The sequence below is a fragment of the Rutilus rutilus genome (assembly GCF_951802725.1).
Source record: "Rutilus rutilus genome assembly, chromosome: 3".
In the NCBI taxonomy this organism is placed as follows: domain Eukaryota; kingdom Metazoa; phylum Chordata; class Actinopteri; order Cypriniformes; family Leuciscidae; genus Rutilus; species Rutilus rutilus.
This window is the reverse complement of record NC_140211.1, coordinates 4,785,335-4,804,722: the sequence shown is the minus strand read 5'-3', so window position 1 is coordinate 4,804,722 and position 19,388 is coordinate 4,785,335. Positions and strand designations below refer to the sequence as shown.

The 19,388-nt window shown below is 40.3% G+C and overlaps 2 protein-coding genes across 2 annotated transcripts; one reads left to right on the top strand and one right to left on the bottom strand.

The window, feature by feature from the left end:
* The first annotated feature begins 6,920 nt into the window (after positions 1 to 6,920).
* cbln11 (cerebellin 11) lies at positions 6,921 to 8,574 on the top strand. The gene is made up of 3 exons (XM_084404556.1): positions 6,921 to 7,206; positions 7,334 to 7,468; positions 7,711 to 8,574. The coding sequence occupies exons 1-3, from the start codon at positions 6,999 to 7,001 to the stop codon at positions 8,007 to 8,009; spliced, it is 642 nt and encodes a 213-aa protein (XP_084260682.1). The 5' UTR covers positions 6,921 to 6,998; the 3' UTR covers positions 8,010 to 8,574.
* A 6,370-nt stretch (positions 8,575 to 14,944) lies between these two features.
* Positions 14,945 to 18,671, bottom strand: LOC311288456 (kelch-like protein 33). Its single transcript, XM_084405875.1, has 4 exons — positions 17,405 to 18,671; positions 16,310 to 17,249; positions 16,051 to 16,221; positions 14,945 to 15,488 (listed from the first exon to the last, which is right to left on the bottom strand). The coding sequence occupies exons 1-4, from the start codon at positions 18,312 to 18,314 to the stop codon at positions 14,966 to 14,968; spliced, it is 2,544 nt and encodes an 847-aa protein (XP_084262001.1). The 5' UTR covers positions 18,315 to 18,671; the 3' UTR covers positions 14,945 to 14,965.
* Positions 18,672 to 19,388: the final 717 nt, after the last annotated feature.

Here is a 19,388-nt window from a genome sequence, read left to right as displayed (position 1 = left end):
GTTCTGGCTCAGTTCTATTAAGTGACTATTATGTGACATGAATTAGAAGGCCAAACATATATAATGGTAAAAAAAAAAGTGTTGTCCTTCATCCTCTTTTTTTTTTTTTATTACCATTTTAAAGCTCTTTTAAACTGATGATATTTGCTTTGATATTTATCATATTGGCAAATGCAATTCCAAAAGGTGTGTGAGTGGTTTCAATTTCCAGATACCAAGTATATGGCCACCCATACTCGGAATTGGCCAAATACATTTAACCTATCCAAGTTAGTGCACACATATTATAAGCAGTGAGTAGTGAACACACACACTGCAAACTGTGGACACACAAACCAGCAGCGGTGGGCAGCCATTTTGCCATGGGGGGTTAGGTGCCTTGCTCAAGGGAACTTCAGTTGTTTCCTGCTGGTATTGAGAATCAAACCTCCAACTTTTGGGTTACCAGTTTGACTCTAACCATAAGGCCACGACTGCCCCCTATTCTGGGCCATAAGAAATTTTGGAGTATGTTCTGGGAGCATGTGATGGCTGGCATTAGATTCTGATCGAGTCAGTAGAATCATGTTTCTCCTCCACAGCCTGGGAATGCTATCTGGGTCAAGGAGTCCAGTGTAGGTATAAACAAACAATTTATAGACTTGAAGGTTAATTTTCTTTTTAAAATTGCTTTAACTGAAACTTTACACGATAAAACATTTTATAGATTTAAAGGTTTTTTTTTTGTTGTTTGTTTGTTTATTTGAACGCTTTAATAAAATGTTCATATGACATTTATGTCATTAACAATAATAATAATACTGCATACTGCTATAACATAGCCTGGCTAAATTCTTCTAATAAACACACACACACACACACGCACACACACATAGCCTGGATCATAAGGCTTCTCCGTGTCTTTTGTCTGTCCATGTATGGAAATCGTGAAAAAGCGAGACAACAGATGGAAACCCGTTGCTCTTTAAGAGCCACAAACAGAGGAGCAAATGTCACTGTCAGCCTTGGATTGGAATCCCACCGGAGATGCCAAGAGGCCACGGAGAGACAGACAGAGAGAATATGCTCATGCTAAGACTCTAGCAATTCCTAATTGCCTTTTCTAATTAATATAGTGACCAAAAGAGTCTGGAAATTGAAGCCACTCTCACGCCTGTTGGAATTTCAATGCAAATGACATCTGTTTAAAAGAGATTTAAAATGGTAAATAAAATAAAATAAAAAAAGGATGAAGAACAACAAAAATATGTTTTTTATATTTATTATTATATTTGTCAATGCCCCTCTGTAGGCTTGAAAATCAACAAAGACTTTTGCCATTTGGAATTCCTAAAGGTGCTGATAGGGATCAAGGACTGTAGGCTAAGATGTGCTTACATCAGGGTCTTTTAGTTTTCACGGGGCAGCAGGGGAAGCTGTAATCTTCTGACTGGTCAGTTTGAATGTCTCACATTTGGGTTACAGTCAAATGTTCAAGGAAGGGATAAAAGTAGATTGTAACAGTCAGTCTGTCTCTTCTTTTTTTCTCAAGGTCCCTTTCCTTGGGTCCTCTTCTTTGTCTCTTCTTCTTGGGGGCCTTTCACTTCTTCTCTACCTGATCTCTGCCTTCCATCTCTCTTTTTCTCTACACTTCCTCTCTTTATCTCTATTGCTCTCTCTCTCTCTCTCTCTCTCTCTCTCTAGGTAGCAATCTACATACATGTTTGGTACAATTATTTGTGTTTTGTACAGTTTTTACTTCTAATTTGTAACCAATTCAAGTGTAACCATGACCAAATACTGTGCTAACTAGCTTTGATTAAGTATTAACATTAATGTGCTACCTATGGCAATACAATATCGTCACACTATAGCAATGCTCTCCCCATATATTTTCATATTATAACTGCACATATTATCACTGTAAGTGGGATACCCTCTCTTGGGTCCTTCATGCTCTGTTCACGCTCAGGCAGACTTTAGCGGACTTTAGTATGCTAACACTTTGCAGATTTTTTTCGAATTTCCTCTAATGGGTGTAATTCACCCTTCCCTGATAGGGTTTCCATATTAGGGTCTATGGTCCCTGCTTGTAGCCTAGTCTAAGTTGGGGATCACAGTATTGGGTGAGCATTGGACTCCCCTCACTTAAAGGGTCCTCAGCTCCCCAGAGAACCCATCTCTGGGCCCTGGTGAGAAGTGGTTTTGCCTGAGCTTTGCATCCCTTCCCACTGGTTGAGCACCCTTAATTCAGGAGTGCTGGCCTTGCAAGATCCTGACTCTAGGTAAGACGAGATGGAGAATGTTGCTACTAAAATGTTCCCCTGTGGTTTTTAGGGGTTGAACCAGATAACCCTATATATCATGCCTCATGTAAGGCTCATGCCTAAGCCTAATGGCGGGTTTTAAGTAGGCAGCTTCTTTATGTTTCATGAAGCCGGGCTGCCTCCCCACAGGTTGGGTTTCCAAGTAGGCAGCCCCTTCATGAGTCAATGCTAAGGTTAAAGTTGTCTCCCCCTGAAAGCGGGTTCCTTAAGTAGACAGCTCACTTAGGTTGTGAGTGACAGGCGAGGGAACCATTGTTTTCCTGTGCCAGTATTCCCTTAAAGATAATATCTGGCTTAGAGGCTGGCATTACCAGTAAGAGAATCTTACTCTGGCATCTAAGTCCGTTGAATTTGTGCTTGTCACAGTGATTCCCTCAGCATGGTGGCGTGGGTATTTGCTCCCCAAAGTGTCCTCTAGAGAACGCAGTGCAAGTTCCCATTCAAAAAGGTGCATTTCAGGATACACATGTAACCATGATTCCCTGAGAACGGGAACGGGAACGGGAACGAGACTGGCCTGCCTGTCTACATCTTCTTCAGACAAAGTTGGTGACGTCTAATATAGGTGCCCTTTATTCTCATGGTCGCACCAGTAGTGACGTCACTGACTGTCGTCGGCCAGCGACATTGACGCATTTAAACATGCTTCAGACACCAGTCACGCTGGAGGCGTTCACCAAAGTGTCCTCCTGAAGACGCAGTGTCTCGTTCCCCTTCTCACCGTGTGTGCCGCAAGACTATAAATAGATGAGCCACAGCTGCATCGACAGGATATTTTGTCTGAAGAGCAGTCCTGGGACATCTTCAGCACGGCAATACAGCGCAGCATCTTGTTCCGTTTTTTCAGGGAACAGGATTACAATCAAGTAACCCGAGACATTCCCTTTCAAAAGCTACAATCGATGCTGTGCTGATCAGCGCATTGGGAACAAGAATACCCACGCCGCCGTGCTTGGAGGTGTCTGGACCCCTTAGGGTTGTGTAGTGTGTGCGCACAAGAACGCAAGAAGGTCTCAGGCATGAGCTTGTGATGTCAACTCAAGGACATGTGAGTGGCATGAACATCCAAACTATAGAATCTAATGAATGTGTGCGGAGAGGACCAGCCTGCCGCATCACAAACATGCTGTATGGGGACAACCCCCTCCAAGGCTTGGGAAGAAGAGACCCCCCTAGTAGAATGAGCCCTGATGCCTACTGGCGAAGCTTGACTGCGTGCCTCAGAAGCAAGGGCAATAACATCTCTTTTACCCAATGTGAAATTGTCTGTTTTGTGGCAGCCGCCTCTGTTACGGCCTCCATGACAAACAAATAGTTGCTCTGACTTACACCACTAGCTTGTGCAGTGGACGTAGGTCTGAAGAGCACGGACTAGACACAGTCTGTGAAGTCTCTCCTGACCCGGCGTTGTGAACAGAGTAGGGCAGAAGGCCTCAAGAGTGACTGGATATACGGTCGAGAAGGGAACCTTAGGTTAGTCAGGATGAGGATGCAAGATTATTTTTAAAGAAGTGATAGCCATAAGAAAAACCATCTTAAAAGTCAGAAGTTTATCAGACGCTGACCCTACAGGTTCAAAGGGGGTCTCAACCAGACCCTCCAGGACCATAGCTAAGTCCCATGAAGGGATGTTGGTTTTAACAGGAGGCCTCTGCCGCCAGGCTCCATGAACGAAGCAGGCAAGCAGAGGATGTTTCTCAAGTGGCACCCTGTCAATCAAGGCATGGCAAGCCGATAAAGCGGCCACATCAACCTTGAGAGTGGCGGGGCATGTGCCTGCTGATAATTTTTTTCTTTGCAGGAAGTCCAGAACTGAAGCAATCTGGCAGTTAACTGGATCTGCATTATGTGCAGTGCACCACCTTTCAAAGACACCCCATTTATTGGCATAACATCTTCTAGTGGAGGAAGCCCTAGCACTGAGAATGGTCTCTATGATATCAGCTGAAAACCCAGTGTCCCTCAGTTGGATCCCTTCCGGGGCCAAGCATGAAGGTTCCACGACTCGGGCTGGGGATATTGTCCCCTGCGTTTGAGACTGAAGGTCCCTCCTGTTCGTTATCGCCCAGTGCAAGCCGTTGAGGAGAGATACTGTATTATTTCTGAGAACCAAACTCCAACAAAACTTGGCCAGGACTCCTAAGGGTGTAAATCGTCCTAAGGGACAGGAACTTAAGAAAATATTTTTTTTCCACTTAATTTAATGGCTGTTCAAAAGTAGCAGTGTATTCTGATGAAATAAAACAAATATTTTATTGTTTGTAAGGAGTTTTATTTTGTTGATTATGCTGAATAGAAAATAAATAGAAAAATAGTTTTGTTCCTCAGACTGGTGGTAGACTTGAAGAATAAAGCTGGAGGAAAGGTTTTAAGAAAGAACATATGCTATGTTTCCCGCAGCACTTTGGAACTAAGGCGGCCGCCTAAGCAAGACACGGGCCGGGCCGATATTTCCCGCCACTATCCTCGGGCCGGATCGGCCGGGCCCTTGATCAAGCACTTTTGTTACAAAATGCAACACATCACGTGTCATGCGCAGCGTCTCCTCCGCTCGCACACATCACACCGGGCCCGGGATAATAGGCTTTAAAAATATTTATTTTGTTTAAAAAATATTCTATATTCTAAAACCTTGTTGAATTATATTAGAGTAGTAGCCTAGGCCTACTCTTCCTAGGCCATCCAAAGTTCATTCTTGTTCATTTTCTGTGTTCATCATTGTTCACGTTTGTTTTTTTGTTATTTTTTTACGTTTCTTCATTCGGATCCATTTGCGATCCATTCCATTCTGAATAAACAAACAACGCAGTTTGCATGCTTCGTCCTTGTTGCATTATTCATTAAGATAATAATTAATAAATGCACGCACAATTATCCGTGAACTTGATAAATGTTGCACATATGTTTTACTATGCACAAACAAATGCCTTTCAACTTATGTGTGCAAAATTCAGAAGTAAATTAATGTGCAGCAATTTTACAAATAGAGAGTCTGTAGGCCTACTATATGTGTTGTAGCCATTAAATAAGCTCATTTAGTTTCATATTTGTTAAAATATTATAATGTTATTTTTTTTCCATCTATGTAGATTATGAAAAGTGAACAGCACGAGTAAGATAGGATGCACAATATATCGAGAGACATGGAGTGGGTCAGACATGATTTTGACCACTTCATTAAGTTTTGTTTTTTAGAAAGTAAATTTCGTTTTGTATAGATTGTATCTTAATTTTAATCCATTTTTCATCAACAAATTAACTGTATTTAATAAATAAGAAGCAAATATAGCAGACAATTTAATCATGGAGGCGCCGCGGTCACTTGCATTGCACGTGAACTGGAGCGCATCTCATCATAAATTAACCAAAACTCAGTGTATGCCTCACAGACATGAGAAATATATCTAAAGAAAGCTTGAAATGTCTTTAAACGAAATAATTCAAAACGAAAAGAAATAGGCAACTCTCTGATTATGTAATCCATGATGTGCATTTCTCTCTGCGCGTTGACTATGGAGATGGCGATCGTCAACTTCATCTTTGCAGTTGCAGCCGACACTGTTTATTAATAAAAATCAATGCACGCCTGTCACCTGATTTACAAATGCACATCTTGCTTGTTGCATGCACACATATTATGTACATATTACGAAATAATGAGATATCATGTTGAAATAACATTATTAATAATAGCCTAATAAATCTTTAAGAATATTTGATTGAATGCTGAGTGTTGTGCTTGTTCAGTTTAATAAAATTAATACTTTAATTGTGATAATTAAAATAATTGGCCTATGTTTGCTCATTTATTAATAGTATTTATATATAATATATCTAGCACCCCCTCAGCACCTGCGTTAAAAAATTATCTGGCGCCGCCCCTGGTTATAACGGCCCACGTATTGAAAAAAAAACATATTTTTTTGGGCCCGATCTAAGCTCTACTTTCAATCTTTAAATATGTGATAAGCCCCTGAATCGTGTGATGCGTCCGAACAGCGGCATCTGGTGGTTGAATGTCATCATTCTACAACATTATTTATCCCAAAAAAAAAAAAAAAAAAAAACGTTCATCTGGCATTTGGGTTAAAATTCAGTTGTTGTTGTGTCAGTTGTTATGTTGTTTTGCAGTTTTTAGCACAAATATTTTAAAATATTTGTATAGTTTGTTAAAATTGCACATTGCAACTGTTATTTTGAAAAGCTGGTAATTTATAAATTATAAAAAAATTATATTTAATATTTAGTGTTTAATAAATAATTTTTACATTTAGTACAGAGCCTGTAGTCTATCACAACCCCCACCCCCCACCCCAACCCAACCCCACCACCTTAACTAACACATTTTCTGTGGGAAACCCTGATATGTCTAAAAATGTAAATAAAACACTCATGCTATTATCACAGGATCTTTCCCTCTACAGAACGTTTACATCTTTTACACTAATATGAGCAGTCTGTAGCCTACAACATAATGGAAATTCACTTGTGCAATTCTAGAAAGTTTTGTATTGATTAGTCAAATCTGAGTACTTGCGTTTCTGTTTTTTCCTCAGACATAAGCCGTAAATCTCATGACCGATCTAAAAACTCCAAATTCTTAATCATTAACCAAGGGTAGCTCTATACAAATAAGAAGCACAGCGACTGTAGATCTTTGCTCTTCTCTTTAGCACCAGAGAAACGGTCGTCATGGCTTTATTTCAGATCTTCTTCATCTCGATAATAAGTTCCTGCATGCCACAGGATGCGGATATTATGACTCCTGTGGTGAATATCTTCTCTGAGTTGGAGGAGCTTAAAGCTTCGCTTGATGGACTGAGAACAGATCTGAACTCTGCTAAAAATGAACTCGAAGAGCAGAAAATCTTGATTCAGGACCTGCGGAAACAGGTTAAGGGTAAATTCTCCAATTTCTTGGGGGTTTGGATACAGTATCTGGACATTGTTGTAACTTTGAAACTATTACCATTTAGCATGAACAAGCATTATTCACATTTCCTTAAAATACTCTTCTCCACACACAGAGAGTCCAAAAGTGGCATTTACTGCATCCATGTCGGCAACAGAGAATACAAACCGAGGGCCTTTTAGTACAGAGACCAAACTCATCTTTGATAAAGTCCTAACCAACGTTGGTGATGCATACAACCCTGTCACAGGTAACTGCATATTCTGTTTGACTTTATGTGTTAAAAAAAACTAAATAATTGTACCTTTGTAACATCGAGATCCTTGCTTTGTTCTGCTCTGTATAGCATATAAAACCAGAATGTACTCTATGCAAGAGTACATTCTGGTATGCAAGTACACAAAGGTAGATACAGAGTATTTCAATGCTCCAGATTTGGTTTAGTTGCTTCTTATTCTATATGATAAAATGTGACTAAAATATCTGTTGCAGGAGTCTTCACTGCACCTGTTAAGGGTGTGTATTACTTCAGGTACTCAGGCTCCGCGTTTGCCTCCCATGATATGGGTCTGAGCATCTTTAAAGGCACAGCACGATTTGTGTCTTCATACGAATATCATTCTGGGGATCGCAACGACCAAATGTCCAATGGAGCCGTGATGGAGCTGGATGTTGGAGAGGAGGTTCACGTGAATCTGTGGATCAGATGTTGGATCTTTGTGGATCGACGGTACAACTATTCCACTTTCACAGGCTACCTGCTTTACCCACAGGATTCTGCTTCTGTATAATTTAATCAGTGTGAATTAGTCAGCAAAATGTAAAAAATAACTGTTTAACAGTCGTGAAATTGTATCTCATGTTTCTTCAATATGAATGAATTTAATTAAAAGGTTACTATTTCAGATATACAGACAAAAACAAGTCTTCCTCTATTACTTAAATTGCTCTTCTACAGAACACAAGTTTTGATTCACTTGTCACGTCCTGATTTGCTGAGTTAGACGCGTTCCTGTGTCAACATATTTTGTTGATCCTGAAACAACATTCCTGTCTGAAAATATAGTCTGAAGGCAGGGACGCACCAAACCAACGCCAAAGAACTAGCGCTGATGAAAGCCGACTGTGTTGTCGCCTCGTGTCGCTTGCGTCATGGCAAAAAAGCTGGTGCTTGAACACACAGAAAGAACGTCAAGTCAAGTCATCTCAAGTCACCTTTATTTATATAGCGCTTTTTACAATACATATTGTTTCACAGCAGCCTTACAGAGATAAGGAAAATAATGCAACAAAGTTTGTTTCCAGAAGAAAATAGCGTCACAGTCCAGCTTCGGTAAGCTCAGTGATGTTTCATTTAAAAAAAAAATATATATATATATATATATATTAATTTAGTTAATTTAGCCGCTCTGGAGAAAACTGTGATGTCTTCGTCCAGCTCACTTCAGTTCTCATATAATGGTTTCAAGGTTGGCAGATCAATAATATTGTTGAATATTAAATTAAATGTCCCCAACTAAGCAAACCAAAAGCCAAAGGTGACAAAGGCGAAAAAGGCGACAGTGGCAAGGAACCAAAACTCCATCAGGTGAGAGAATGGAGGAAAAAAACCTTGAGAGAAACCAGGCAAGCGATTGTCAGCTAGCATGCGCGTTCTGTGCCTGTGTAACGAGATATCTGTCTATTTGTACAGATACATTTGTCTTTATTCGTCATTCCCGACACTGTAGGCTGCAGATACACAAAGCGTAAACAAAGCAGTGCGTGCTCATCATTTTGAATATCAATCATGCTGATCACTTTCTTTATTCCACTCGGCTCATGGTATTATTAAAATATTCAGCCAGGAACACTCAGGAAAGATGACGTAAAATTAGAACAGCCTTCTGTGTGTACCGTATTGACTTGCGCTGTTTTGCCATTATTCTCGTGCACTGACTCATTCATTAAACTGAACAGCCAATCAGAGTTCTCTCTCTCACCGACAGCCCAATGCTGATTCTACATGTTGAATCGGCTAAAAATACAACTACGACATCCGACTAGAGCCAACAAAAAAACCAAGTCGGCTGACGCTCAAAAACGGGCAAAAATTGCCCGACGGCCGATCGTCGGCTTAGTGTGTCCCTGGCATTAACCATATCCCTAGTTATCTCTAAAATCAGAGGAACATTATGATGAATAACCCACTGATGTAGAAGCACCTAACCCTGATTGTAAGCCTAAACTTGACATAAACTGTAAACGTGTCCCTCAAATCTGACTGGTTGAATGTAATGTTGTTCCAGGATCAACAAAGATATTGATCCAGAAACATATTGTGCTTGGCGAAATCAGGTTCTGCCATCACTTGGCTATCCAAATAGGGACAATCTATTGTTTTATAAAAAGTTATTTATAATGAGACCAAGTGAGTTTTTCCAAGTGAGTACAGAGGTACGGTGACCGGGAGGGGACATGTTCGGTTAAATTAGTTTTGTCGTGGCCATAACATGTAAACTCGTGGGAAGGTGATAATATGTTGTTGCCACGAGATATTCATTCGTGGGAACGTCATATTAAGTCGTGGGAACGTGATAATAAATCGTGGCCACGAGAGGTAAAGACATTATTATGTTGTGGCCTCGCGATGTAAAGTTGTGGCCTCGAGATCATATGTTGAGGGAACGATATATTTTTCTCGTATCCACGACTTGACCACATTTTGAGAGAACGACATCTATTTATCGTGGCCACGATGTTGAGGGAACCACACACCGTTCAATACTGTAACCACATACAGCAGTCGGAGATGGAGATGACTGATGAAATAACATTTTACTTTGAATTAGGAATGTCATATAAAGATATAGTGCATTAAGACGTGGGTACGTAAGTGAAAGACACATGAAGCGCATTCTTAAGTTGAATGGGCTTTTTCGTCGGAAATTTGCTGGCTTGAATGAAATACTCGAGTCACGAATAAAGTCCCATTTTAGGCAATAACCAAAAACAAATGAGAAACTTAAATTAACAAATAACAAAGTAAATTATGACCGGAGTAAAAGGAGGAGCCTGTGTCACGTGTGAAGATTCGGTTCCCACATGTTATAAAACTGGTTGCCACGAGAAACGGATGTCGTTCCCTCAACATATTAAGTCGTTGCCACGAGAAACGGATGTCGTTCCCTCAACATATTAAGTCGTGGCCACGAGAAACGGATGTCGTTCCCTCAACATATTAAGTCGTTGCCACGAGAAACGGATGTCGTTCCCTCAACATATTAAGTCGTGGCCACGAGAAACGGATGTCGTTCCCTCAACATATTAAGTCGTGGCCACGAGAAACGGATGTCGTTCCCTCAACATATTAAGTCGTGGCCACGAGAAACGGATGTCGTTCCCTCAACATACTAAGTCGTGGCCACGAGAAACGGATGTCGTTCCCTCAACATATTAAGTCGTTGCCACGAGAAACGGATGTCGTTCCCTCAACATATTAAGTCGTGGCCACGAGAAACGGATGTCGTTCCCTCAACATATTAAGTCGTGGCCACGAGAAACGGATGTCGTTCCCTCAACATATTAAGTCGTGGCCACGAGAAACGGATGTCGTTCCCTCAACATATTAAGTCGTTGCCACGAGAAACGGATGTCGTTCCCTCAACATATTAAGTCGTGGCCACGAGAAACGGATGTCGTTCCCTCAACATATTAAGTCGTGGCCACGAGAAACGGATGTCGTTCCCTCAACATATTAAGTCGTGGCCACGAGAAACGGATGTCGTTCCCTCAACATATTAAGTCGTGGCCACGAGAAACGGATGTCGTTCCCTCAACATATTAAGTCGTGGCCACGAGAAACGGATGTCGTTCCCTCAACATATTAAGTCGTGGCCACGAGAAACGGATGTCGTTCCCTCAACATATTAAGTCGTGGCAACGAGAAACGGATGTCGTTCCCTCAACATATTAAGTCGTGGCCACGAGAAACGGATGTCGTTCCCTCAACATATTAAGTCGTTGCCACGAGAAACGGATGTCGTTCCCTCAACATATTAAGTCGTGGCCACGAGAAACGGATGTCGTTCCCTCAACATATTAAGTCGTGGCCACGAGAAACGGATGTCGTTCCCTCAACATATTAAGTCATTGCCACGAGAAACGGATGTCGTTCCCTCAACATATTAAGTCGTGGCCACGAGAAACGGATGTCGTTCCCTCAACATATTAAGTCGTTGCGACGAGAAACGGATGTCGTTCCCTCAACATATTAAGTCGTGGCCACGAGAAACGGATGTCGTTCCCTCAACATATTAAGTCGTTGCCACGAGAAACGGATGTCGTTCCCTCAACATATTAAGTCGTGGCCACGAGAAACGGATGTCGTTCTCTCAACTTACGATCTCGTGCCCACGAGATATTATGACGTTCCCATGACTCAATATCACGTTCCCACGAGTTTATATGTTGTGGCCACGACAAAACTAAGTGAACCGAACATGTCCCCTCACGGTCACCGTACAAAAGTGATGTCTAAGGGGGATATTTTTTTAATGGCCCTACAAGTTTGATTAAACCATCAAAATATGAGGATAACCATCTTCCATGTGATGGAAGAACAAAACACTAAACTTGGTTGAGGTATGGTTCTCTCTTGTTTTTACATGTGTTTATAATTTCTTTGTGTGACTGCCTGGGAAACATTATGTCTGCAAAATTTGGCATGTTTCATTGTGTTGTCACAAATAAAACAATTGACTCCCAGCACAACTACACAATGTACTCACACAATCTTTAATATTATTTGAATAAAGATGTCAATTTCCCTAGGCCAGACCTCACTTTTGGCCACTAATGTACATCCCTAGATGGGAGGATTTCTCATATTTAACCAACTTGCTAACGAATTTCCCCCCAACAAAATAGTTAAGTAAACCCATACACACAAAACACCTGTCAAATGAATATTCCGGATTAAATAATTAGTGTAAAGCTTGGTTGACTGCTTGGTGTATTTGTGACACACTGTTGATTGATGGATAAAATGTATCCTCAACTTGTAAAAAATAAAGAATATGTTGACAGTAACGCACTTATCTAACCCAAATTCTCTTTGTCATTCACTCCAAAAAATTTAACAAACACTGAGATTTTGATTCAAGTTGGTATTCTTTGATGAATTGTACTCTAATAGATCACAATATGGAAGAAACTTCTTAACAAACTGAATGCACACAGTAGGAAGAAACTATTTTCCTTTATTTTTGTTTATTCTAGAAGCAATCCTCAAAACAAATATTATATACATATAAAATCTGGCATAAAGCTGAGAAAATTGTGTGTTTTTTAAAGACTGAAACATGTATAAGCAATGCTTTATCCAGGGCTTAAAAAACGGGGAAAATCCAATCGTTCACTCAGAGCAGAATCAGTATTTTAACATTTCTGTTTATGCGCTCTTTTTGTAACAGTATCGTTCCGAAAACGGTTTAATTCGAAAAAATACTGGTTAATAATAAAAAAAAAATAATTGCCTACACTTTATACCAGAGCTTGAGTTGAACTGTATACTAAGAGCTTGTGACTAATCCTCGTAACTCGATGGATTCTTAAAGGGATAGTTCACTTTGAAATTAATTTTTGATATGTTTTAGCTTACCTCAAGGGCATCCAAGATGTAGGTGTCTTTGTTTCCGCAGTAGTTTCAATTTTGATATTTTTAGGTCAAACCGTTCTTGTCTGTCAGTCATATAATGCATGTCGATGGTCACTGGCTCAAAACACAAGCACAGAGTCCAAATTAAAACAATTCCCCATCGTCCAAATTAAACAATTCCCCATCATAAGTACACATTGATGGCCTAAGACACGAAACGAGCGGTTTGTGTGAGAAAACGAACAGTATTTATATCGTTGTTATCTCTTGAAAACAGCACACGTCCAAATGATCTGACGGCGCGGGCGGGTATAGATATATACATAGATGTCGCCTTGGCTACGGTTTCGTTCCAATGAACTGCAGTAGCGAAGGCGACACCTAGTGTATACATCTATACCCGCCCGCACCGTCAGATCATTTGGACGTGTGCTGTTTGATGGGGAATGGGGACGATGGGGAATTGTTTTAATTTGGACTCTGTGCTTGTGTTTTGAGCCAGTGACCATAGACCTGCATTATATGACTGACAGACAAGAACGGTTTGACCTAAAAATATCAAAATTGAAACTACTGCGGAAACAAAGACACCTACATCTTGGATGCCCTTGAGGTAAGCTAAAACATATCAAAAATTAATTTCAAAGGGAACTATCCCTTTAAACTGTCGCCAAACCTCATACAGTAGCTCATACCCGCCTCAATGGTGAATGAAGTCTTGCACGCATTTTGGAGACTGTCTCTGCTTGTTTGCAGTGCAAGGGTAAATAAAGAACTGGTTATTTTAATAAGTACCGCATTTTCTTTATTTAAAACTGTATTTGAGGAGTGGAGAAGAGTGTTTAGTCTGGTATTTGCCATCTACTCATAGCCAATACAGCCTGTGCATAACACTTTGTCTTTTATAACACAAGCTTTTTGCCAAATATATTAAACGACGGTAAAAACTGTTCTACCGTAACCTGCAATGAGCGTGGGCATTTCACTCACGTTGGATGCGTCAAAGTCAGATTTGCATAGGTCCTACTATTTGAATTCATGATTGGTTGACTGCCAAATTAAAATCTTAAACAGAATGATAAAATAACATTATTAACCGGTTATTGGTATTTTCAAATAAGCGTTTCTGTTCAGAATGTTTAAACTTGAAGCGTTGTCTAATAAACTATGGAAAATTCCATCAGTGGCGGGGAAAGAGTTAATACTCAACCATTGCCTTGCTGTGTGTATTGTAGGGGTACACAACATTTATTTTTATTTTTTTTGCAATATACATTGCGCTATGAAAACAATTTCACCAGATGATTTTAATAGCTCTATTTGTAAAGAATGAATCATTCTAGGATAATTGGGTTGATTTTGTAGGGGAGTGCATCTGCATAGAAAATAATAAACAAATTACAAGCATAGATAAATAAAATAGAACAAAGATAAAAAATTAAATAAGCAGTGATTTATGTTTTTTAGTTTAAACGTATTCAGGTACAGAAATTGAATAATCAAATGTAAACTAAACACTGCATAGTCTTCAATTGTAAATTAAATATAATTAATATAATTAATACAAATTATCTGTGTTAAAGCTACAAAAGTAATTTTCTCTTTTGTTGTTTGATTAACATTGGTGACACAAACAGTTGCGGGTATATTAGGCTGCCGTTACTTTAAGACGAAATGCACGGATCTAATATAATGATACACATTCGTTTTCTTTCTCAATTGTTTACAACACATAACCGACAGTGTCTATTCAAGCTCAAAAAGAAGAGAAATAGAACTGAATTCGGTGCTCACGTTCTGTCTGCTTGACTTTGTGTCAGAAAACAGTGCACAAGTTCCAGTCCTCTTGTGTTTTATGTTTAAAGTGCCAGGACTTAAAAACACATGCAAATGATAAACTTTCACTCTATGATGGTAAAACTCTGCAAATAAATCACATGCGTTCCGAACCGGGGGGCAGTTGGTCTGTACGGATCACAGATCAACTACGATCCCTATACTTGACATCGCACATCTTGCAATGTGACTATCGTGGATGCGCACATCGCGATATTGATTCTAAAATGACATATCGTGCTGACCTAATGTTGTATTCAGGATATTCTCCTCTTACTTTCTAAGGTGAATAGGTATGGGCAGCACACAGGCCGCTATGCATGTGTTCGGGCCTGGTGTTACGCTCATGTTCTCCCAATGTGCTGTTGCAGGATCATAGCGGTGCACGAATTTGATATCTTTGTAGTTATCATGGCAGTAGCCTCCGATTACGTAGACCTTCCCCTCTAAGACAGCTGATGCTGACCCAACATGAGGCACTGGGATTGGCATAATGGCACTCCAGGAGTTGGCCACAGGGTCATAGACCTCACAGCCTAATTGATCTACCAGATGGCCATCAGCATCGCTCGAAACCCCACCAGCCACGTACAGACGGTCACCCAGGGTCTCCATGCAGTGCAGCGCTCTGTCATTTCTCATCTCACCCAGGTTAGTGGATCCTCGTTCTGGGTGGTAAAGGATCATAGACGACAGGCATTGGTACTGGCTGTTTAGGCCTCCGGATAGGAAGATTGTGCCATTCCATACACTGGCTGCATGACAGCATAGAGCTTGGTCTAATGGGCAGACAAAACTGGAGAAATAGAGAATTAAGAAGAGAAGGGCCAGGTTTACCAGCATCACTCACTATTATAACCAAGCTCTTAGAAAGAGTTTGACTTTTGCTATACATTTGCAATATGTTCTATGACATTTAAATCTACCTTACTCTGACTCCGAGTAAAGTTATTTAGTGAAGTAGGACATGATTCAGAATTACATTGTTGTTAGTCCTGAAACAACATTCCTAATATTAATGGAAAGCGCATAATGAGGATATGAGTAATGTTATTAACCTGGCTGTCTGTCAATTTCTGGTGACACAAACCTCTGGAAAACATTTTCTGAGAATTAGACCTTAAGACAGTACAGTACATCTGTAAATCTCAAACTTGTTTCCATTTGTTCAAAGTTAAATATGCCACCTACCCTTATCCGTAAAATAATCAAATATTAGGGTAAGGGTTTGATCTGGGGTTTCGGTCTTGAACAACATTCACACAAGTTGGCAGTTGTGTTTGGTCTGTGATTACTTGCTAGACATGTTTCAAGAACAACAGCTGATGTTGTGTGTGCTATTTATTTACTGTACTAACCTCCAAGAATTTGTGTTGGGGCAGTAGACCTCTACACTCTCCAAGTTGACCCCCGAGTATCTCTCTCCTCCAATAGCATATAGTTTACCATTCAGGACCACTACAGCGAAGCTGCCTCTTCTCTCATGCATATCAGCCAACCTTTGCCAGAAGTTTTGGATAGGATCATACCTAGATCAGAGATTGAACAAGTAGTCCATAGTATGAGGGGGTAAACTTGAACAAGGTTAGACAGAAAAAGCCTCATATTTCATCTTACATGTAGGTGCATTTCATTGTATCAGCATGGCCATAATAATGCCATCCACCAACTACGTAAAGCTTCCCCCTCATCGCCCCAACTCCATGACTGAATCTTGGTTTCTCGGGTAAAGTTCCCAGCATTTTCCACTCTACTTTCTTCACCAATCCGACATGGTTCTGCAAAGAATTGCTAAACCACATTTCCCTGCAGGGTCTATGTTTGTCTAAATTATCATTGATCCTCTCACCCCCAACAAGGACTATAGTGTCTTTAGGCATGTAGACCCTGATATTTGACTGGACATCTGAAGAACTGGAGAAGAACTCCTTAAATATAGACTTATAGACATGTTCGGCAACAATTCTAGGCCAAGATGTTACAGACATGACTTCATTGAACTCCTTAAAGGTCATGAGAGGAAAGCGGATGGTCCCCATCAGTTCCCTGGCGAGTTTCACCCGTTGTTTGGGATAGGCTTCGATCCAAGACATGACTGCTTTGAACACAGGCAACTCAGAGAGAACGTAGAGGGAGTCACTTTGAAGGTATTTCTTAAATTTTTCTACAGGAAGATCGTGGAACTTCGGAGTGATGGACACATCTTGAAAGTGCCTCAAGACGAAATTATTGGCAAGTGCAAGTAGGTCAGACATCCCATAGGCCTCTGCGAAAGATACAACGTCCAGGCAGCTGTAAGCATCTATTTCTTTTTCCAGGAAGTTAAGGCATAGTGAGTAGGCAGTCTGAAACTGTAACTGAAGAGATGTACAGGTGAGATCAAACACACAGCCCCATCCAAGAGCAAGAGCCCCACTGTAACTGTAGTGGAGGAGGGCCTCAAACTTGGCAGCCCAGACTAACTGCAGAGACACCAATTTCTGCCTGCTCTCCTTCATACCGCTGGTAAACATACCTCTGAAGTAGTCACTGCTGGCAACCAGGAGCACCCTGTGAGCTTCATGGGGTTGGGAAATAAATACAAGTTTACGAGCAGTTTCGCAAATGCAGAGGGCATCAAATTAATGCTGTGATGTCTACATATCTACAACATGAAGGCATCATCTAATGTATGCTTAGGAAACTTAAACCTCATATTAACAAATGTCTTACCATGAAACACTCTTCCCTCTGCTTCAAGCTCCACATCACATCCCACTCTCTGTGTCCACAGCTGTCTGATATGCTGTAGATTATCATTAATATGTTCCTCAGCAGAAAAACATTTTCTACCTTCTTTCTTCCCTATTGCCTTGTCCTGTTCTCTTTGTTCCTCCTCTGTGCAGAGTTCCAGAACTCTCGGAGCTTCAAGGCTAACAGCTGCAGTCCTGACCAACTCCATATTTGCTTTGTTCAGAATGCTGATGTTCCCCGTATAGGCAAACTCCACCACTGCTGCCAACCCCGAACCATGAACCTCGGGCCCCAAACACAATGCAATAATCTGTTCTTGTCTGGGCTTCTGTCTGAGCCTCAACTGAATAAGGTTACTGACCGCAGCCAGGACAATAGAATGAAGCTGAAATTGATGTCCGTCCTCTGTGTAGATGGTCAAGTCAGTGAGGACAGAATACAACATCATGTTCTCCAGAGCCTCGAAGACCACACCTGGGTACGCTGGATCGGAGTATAGCTTCTTGGGATACATGTCGCAATCATCAAAATCTTCAAAACTGCAATCATATTCATCTGATGAGTCTGTCATCTGCTGCTCTTCATCTCTACATGTTACACCTCTAAAAGTTGAGTCTTTTTCAGAATCTCCAATGTCATTGGTATTGACGGAGGCAGCTGCAAAACAGTTATCATTATCATATTCATTGTGAGCTTTATCAGTGCCTTTATCTATATGTTTACATGTAGCAACTGAAACGTCACCATTTGTAGACCTAAGAGGTAAACTGTTACTATATTCTTCATCATTATTTTTGTTGTCGTATTTATCAGCATTCTCTACATTAGTTGTTGTCATATTTATTGGCATACTCTTCATCACCTGCTTTATTATTTGTACACATAACATCACTGTCACTATTTACATGCATAAAAGGAAAACTAATACTACATCCATCACAGTCATCAACAGCCTTCTCACTTCCATATGCTTGTACTTGCAGCTCCTCTTCTTCCGACCGCTCATATTCCTCAACTGGATTCTCCCGGTCTTCCTGTTCTTCGCTCACATCCATCCATCCATTTCCACCATTCATGTTTTCATCCTCTCTGGCTGTTCTCCATGAACTTGTCCACTTTCTCTGAAGACACTGCTGATCCATTGCCATTGTGTCTTCAGGTTTCTATAAAAAGCAAATGTCAAAAAGCATCAATACATTTTTTTCTGTTAAAAAAGAAATTAAAAAAACTGTTGCAAAAAAAGGTTGCATCAAATCTGTTTCTTAACTTTTCTTGAATCTCTATGTTGATGTGGGATCTTATGCTGTAGTCAGGTATGCAAAAAAGATCAGTGTCTCACAAGCTCACACCGTTATCATCATAACGCTATTTTTACCTCTAGCACTCACTACTCACATCACAAGCCATCTAATGTAATCACGTGCTCTGCCTTTCCTTTTCAGATAATGTCACCAATTCCTCTTACTTTTCAGCTGTACCACTCAATTTGATTAAAAGAAAAACAGGTTGTAAACACCATTGTGTTTATAGAACATAATGGCAAAGAATGTCTTCCAAATCTAAAATAAATATCAGTCTAATAAATGTTACGCTTGCTTTATTGTGTTGAAATATGCAGTTCTCAGTCACATTACATCTAAAACATCTCAAAAGAAATTACCTTTTGCACTGATACTGGACCTTTCCACAACTCAACACTGCACTGGGATGATTTTAAAAGAGGAACTCCGTGACTTTGCCTGCATGAGAACACTATGTGCCTGCGGTGTTCTGGCTCAGTTCTATTAAATGACTATTATGTGACATGAATTGGAAGACCAAACATATATAATGGTTAAATTTCTTTTATTTAATATAATGTTTTTTTTTTTTTTTTTTTTCATTCTTCTTCTTTTACCATTTTAAATCTCTTTTAAATGGATGATATTTGCTTTGATATGTGTCATCTAGGCAAATGCAATTC

Bases quoted from the DNA above. Each gene is read 5' to 3' on its own strand.
- LOC311288456 (XM_084405875.1), bottom strand. From the start codon at position 18,314: ATGTTATGTGTACAAATAATAAAGCAGGTGATGAAGAGTATGCCAATA. The intron at 17,250-17,404 runs GTAAGACATTTG...AACCCCATGAAG, and splicing joins AGAGGGAAGAGTGTTTCATG to CTCACAGGGTGCTCCTGGTT. The intron at 15,489-16,050 runs GTTAGTACAGTA...CTATTTCTCCAG, and splicing joins CCCAACACAAATTCTTGGAG to TTTTGTCTGCCCATTAGACC.
- cbln11 (XM_084404556.1), top strand. From the start codon at position 6,999: ATGGCTTTATTTCAGATCTTCTTCATCTCGATAATAAGTTCCTGCATG. The intron at 7,207-7,333 runs GTAAATTCTCCA...CTCCACACACAG, and splicing joins CCTGCGGAAACAGGTTAAGG to AGAGTCCAAAAGTGGCATTT. The intron at 7,469-7,710 runs GTAACTGCATAT...TATCTGTTGCAG, and splicing joins TGCATACAACCCTGTCACAG to GAGTCTTCACTGCACCTGTT.